The 4893-nt window shown below is 26.7% G+C and overlaps 2 protein-coding genes across 2 annotated transcripts in view; one reads left to right on the top strand and one right to left on the bottom strand.

Moving 5' to 3' along the window:
• Nucleotides 1-220: 220 nt before the first annotated feature.
• On the bottom strand, nt 221-2114 carry LOC108572421 (transmembrane protein 43 homolog). Its single transcript, XM_017934657.1, has 6 exons — nt 1908-2114; nt 1514-1696; nt 1210-1442; nt 844-1144; nt 581-786; nt 221-503 (listed from the first exon to the last, which is right to left on the bottom strand). Exons 1-6 carry the CDS (start codon nt 1920-1922, stop codon nt 221-223), a joined length of 1221 nt encoding a protein of 406 aa, XP_017790146.1. The 5' UTR covers nt 1923-2114.
• Nucleotides 2115-2804: 690 nt separating this feature from the next.
• The window catches only part of LOC108572264 (thiamine transporter 2-like), a 2779-nt gene continuing 690 nt past the window's right edge, over nt 2805-4893 (top strand). The window contains exons 1-5 of the mRNA XM_017934464.1: nt 2805-2927; nt 3112-3496; nt 3642-4061; nt 4260-4452; nt 4533-4671. Of these exons, the coding sequence (XP_017789953.1) occupies nt 2805-2927; nt 3112-3496; nt 3642-4061; nt 4260-4452; nt 4533-4671 (1260 nt within the window). The remainder of the gene's footprint in view (nt 2928-3111; nt 3497-3641; nt 4062-4259; nt 4453-4532; nt 4672-4893) is intronic.

Genomic DNA, 4893 nt, shown 5'->3' with positions numbered 1-4893 from the left:
AAAATTGCACAAATATTTAAAAAATAGTTTATTGTCTAAATATTAAACAGCATCAATGACATTGTATAATAATTTACAATATATTTAATGAGATTTTTTAATATTGATTAAGACAATCCTTTATGTTAAATCATGCAAAATAAATACATAAATGTATAAAGAAAACATTGCATAAGTTAATCTATTTATATAAGTAATATTTCATTATTTAATAAAAAACTCATAATCTTCTATAACTTTCACGTTGTTGTGACTGAGATCCTGATGTTAATGTTGAATAAATAAATGGTAAAATTGATGCTAATGCTAGACAGAGTCCTATTACCGGTCGATACCACACCCAAGCAAAACCAATTACTAATAAACTAATAGACATTGATACAGACATTGTTACAGACTCAACTGCAATAATTCCACACAAGAATGTTGAATTAAGAATTACTGTCCTCAATATATTTGCTAAACATGTTGCTGCCAAAAATAAGACTAACCAACCAAGTCCTCTGAAATAGTTAATAAATTTATACTAGCAAATTAAAAAAATCAAGCAATATACAATTTTAATTACAAAAGGTATTACCTAATACTCCATGTACGCCAATAATTGTGTACATGTTCTAAATGAAACATTTGATCCACTGATATCTTATGCTTTCTTTGAAGTAAAATTTCATCACCATGTGATGTAATATATGGTACAATAGTTCCTTTTTGTAACATACCAACTATAGAGTATATATCACCTCCTTTTCCTGCATATGAGAATTGTATACGTATATCTCCTACCTATAATTAAATGTATCATTGTTCAGTTTACTTTATAAGTTTGATTTAACAATGTACCTGAGGATTCCATAAATCAGAACTATGATAGTATAAACCAGAATGCATCTTAATATCTTTACGTTCAGGTCTTTCATCACTAGTAACTTCCACAAAATCATTAAACTTCTTTTTTAATTCAGTCCCAAGGGTAAAGGCTCCAATTTTAACTTCATCTGCAATTTGCACTTGACTTTTAATAGGCATTTCTTTTGGATTGTGATGGCCAGTTCTAATATAGAAACTATCAGAATCAACAAGTTTATCTTTCCATTCTGTTGTATAATAATAATGTTTTCCTTCTTCTGTTACTCCTCCAAAGCTAATATATAAATATTATAAATAGTAAAATTTGTTCATAATAAAATTGTAAATTATGTAAGTTACCTTCTTTCTTCTTCTATTTCAACCCATTGATACATCTGTACTCTCCGTTTTAATTTCACACTTGATACAATTACACCATAATCAGGTTCAGTTAATGGTTCCAATATCTTTAATGGGCCTGATAAATGTATTAAATGTCCTTCATATTCGGGTAATAACTTCATTGCATTTGGAAGCACTGCTACATTTCGTAAAGCTTCATCTAAAGAATGTGCTACTTTGACTGCTCTTCCCTATAATATTACACAGACATTTTTATAGTACAAATTGTTCTATTTAATCAATAGTACAGACATTTACAAACCTCATTCCAGAATAAAAGACACATGCCAGTTGCAAACATAATAAGTCCAATAATAGCAGTCAACCATGATTCTCTAAATTGTTCAGACACTGTCATTGGAACATTCATAGGGGGTGGTTGCCTTCCATTGACCAGATTTTGATGAATGGGTTCAGCATCCACCCTTTGGGGGTGTCCATTTTGCTAAAAAAATGTATACTTTTTATATTTAAACTATATTATAGGAAAGACAGATCATATATAAATATATTACTATCTATATGGTAAATATATGACTTATACATATGGATTAAATATCATATAATGTATTACATTTAATAAATATGAAATAAAACCAAATAAAAAATAAATAACTACTTAAACACAATAACATGCAAGTGATTTTTATGCTTACATTTGCACGATACATTTTAATAGATTACATTATATGACAGTGGCAACCCTTAACTCATCTGCTGAAACTAGTGCTGTCTAAAATAACATTTTATATATAATTTTAGACGAGTTTAGTTCAAAGTGAATACACTTCGATCGTGTTTATTCATGAATTGATATGTTCAAAATTAGGTTGTGAATATTGTCCAATCAATTTTACGCATTGTATGTGTATATTCCGTTCATGTAACTACAAATTCGTTTTTGCAACTTTGATGATGCTATAAATCACATGTGATCACGTGAGAAATAGTAACAGATGGCGTTTAAGCAAGCCTATTTTATTTCATACAAGCCACCTTAATTCGATAAAAGCTTCCCATTCTTTAACCTGACGCATGATAAGATCGTTGCGCCCTCGACATTTATCCGCCGTGTTTAAACTTATAGTACTTCAAGTAGTGCATCGCAATATGTTGAATCGGTCAGTATTGGGTGAGGTGCAAAGTATAAAGTTTCGGTTTTAGTTCAATAAAAATATTTAATGATTATCGTCTGTGAGTAATATTGAAATTAAAGTTCAGCACTGTTAGCAAGCTTCAAAAATTGTTTGCTTTATTATAAACAAAAATGAAAATTTTGTAATTTCATTAATTACAATTGTAATGTTGTTTAAATTCGGTGAAGTGCAGTTAACAATATCACCAAAATTAACATTTTGTAAAAATAGTTAGAAAGCGTAGAAATTATTTAAATAATTGTTGTCGTTCATAAATTATTAACACATATTTTCTAGATAGTACAAATGAAATAAGTATTACATGGCATAAAACAAATTTTAAAAGAATATTGCTTAATGGAATTCAAAAAACAAAAAACTACTTAGAACAAAGCAAGAAAGGAACATGTTATTAATATGAAGTGGATAATAATTTCGTGTATTTTATGTGTATTTGGTTGTTTTAAAGAGTTTAGGCCTTCAGAATCATTTATAACTGACTATTTAACAGGCCCATGGAAAAATTTTACAGATGTTCAAGTAAATAATACGTTTTTTACATATAATAGTTATGTGTGGTTACAGATATTAGTGAATAAATTTATTTACTTTGAAAATGTTATAAATTTTTGTATATGCTGTTGAATTTTTTTTCATTTTAAATAATCATATAACATATCTGTATATATTTAATAATACTGTATAAGATTACATTATTTTTCAGGTAAATCAAGAAATATTTCCTGTTTCAACATATTCTTATTTTGCAACATTAGTTATTATATTTCTAATAACTGACTTTGTACGATATAAGCCTATTATTATTTTATGTGGTCTATCTGGAGCTATTACTTATCTCTTAATAATACTTGGACAAAATGTTTTGACCCTACAAGTTGTAGAATTCTTTTATGGTTTGTTCCTTTCTACAGAAGTGGCATATTACACATATATCTATGCTAAAGTTGACAGAAAACATTATCAAGAAGTAACTAGCCATACAAAAGCAGCATCTTTGTTTGGTCGCTGTATGGCTGGTATTGTTGCACAATTAACAGTATCTTTTGATATATTAAATTATCATGAATTAAACTACGTTACAATATCAGGTACTTATTTTTACATCTAGTCAGGAATTCATGTAGGATAAAAACAACAATTTTTATTTTTATCAGAAATAGTGCTGATTAAATTGTTTCTCTAACAATTTATTTTTTTTTTTTGTTATTATGTAAAACAATTCTTGCTTTTCAGCTATTACATTTGCAACAATATGGGCACTTTTTTTACCTTCTGTTGGTCAATCTATTTATTTTCATAGAAAAAGTGAAAATTGTGATAAATTTGCTTCTGTAACAACTAATGCAACAACTGTATTACAAGAAAACAATTTGAATCCAGTATCACATAGATCTGAACAGCACAATGAGTGTTTTTCTCCAAATATAAATATTTCATTAATACAAAAAATAAAAGAAGTCTATATTTTATTATGGAAAGACTTTTTACAAGCATATTCAAATAGTCATGTTGTAAAATGGTCATTATGGTGGTCACTTTCAACTTGTGGATATTTACAAGTCGTTAGTTATATACAATTATTATGGCAAACTTCAGTATCCCCTGGAGATAAGATTTATAATGGAGCTGTAGATTCTCTATATACAATCATAGGTGAGACAATATTCTGTGTATTATATTTAACATATTTTTATTGTTCATATTATACTACCAAATAATCAATTGTAATAATAATATAATACTTTAATTGTTAAGTATTTTTTTCCATTTAAATATTTTTTATATATATAAGTCTGATTGTATGATTAGATTTAATAAGTGAAATTATAATATTCTTATTTTTGTTAATAGGTACAATTACTGTTTTTTGTATTGGAAAGATACCACTTAATTGGTATTTAATAGGAGATGTTATAGTATCATTTATGTCATTTGTGGAAGGTATTTTGTTAGTTGCTTCTTCATATAGTTACAATATTTGGCTATTATATGTTGCATATATAATGTTTGGAATTATTTATCACACAATGGTTACTGTTGCAAGGTACCACTTTTGTTTCATAATTTAATTTATGTATTATAATATACCATAATACATTGTAATTTTATGTGTACAATTTACAGCTTTGAGGTTGCAAAATTTATATCAGATGATAGCTATGGTTTAATATTTGGTGTGAATACCTTTTTTGCATTATTATTGCAAAGTGTATTAACAGCAGTAATAGTGAATGGAAATTTAAAATTAGATTTGAGATCTCAGGTAAGTTTGTTATTTGAATTTCAGTTTGACATTTTTTAGAATTATATAAACTTAAGTGGCTAATAAAATTTATAAAAGCAAATAAGAAGTTTTAAATAAATATTACTTCAAAAATTGGTTTTGTTCATAGTAGTGTTTTATATGGAGAATAAATATCTCATATTGTTCAATTTTTTTGCATGAAATTTTCTTTTTTAATTATTATTTATTATATTAATTTGA

Source organism: Habropoda laboriosa, unplaced genomic scaffold (assembly GCF_001263275.1).
Source record: "Habropoda laboriosa isolate 0110345459 unplaced genomic scaffold, ASM126327v1 scaffold65, whole genome shotgun sequence".
Classification (NCBI taxonomy): domain Eukaryota; kingdom Metazoa; phylum Arthropoda; class Insecta; order Hymenoptera; family Apidae; genus Habropoda; species Habropoda laboriosa.
Note: the sequence above shows the minus strand (reverse complement) of the source record. Positions and strands in the feature narration are given on the sequence as shown.

Excerpts from the sequence above, each read along its gene's own strand:
- LOC108572421 (XM_017934657.1), bottom strand. Across the intron at positions 787-843 it reads CTGATTTATGGAATCCTCAG|GTAGGAGATATACGTATACA; the intron begins GTACATTGTTAA and ends ATTTAATTATAG. Across the intron at positions 504-580 it reads TGGCGTACATGGAGTATTAG|AGGACTTGGTTGGTTAGTCT; the intron begins GTAATACCTTTT and ends TAACTATTTCAG.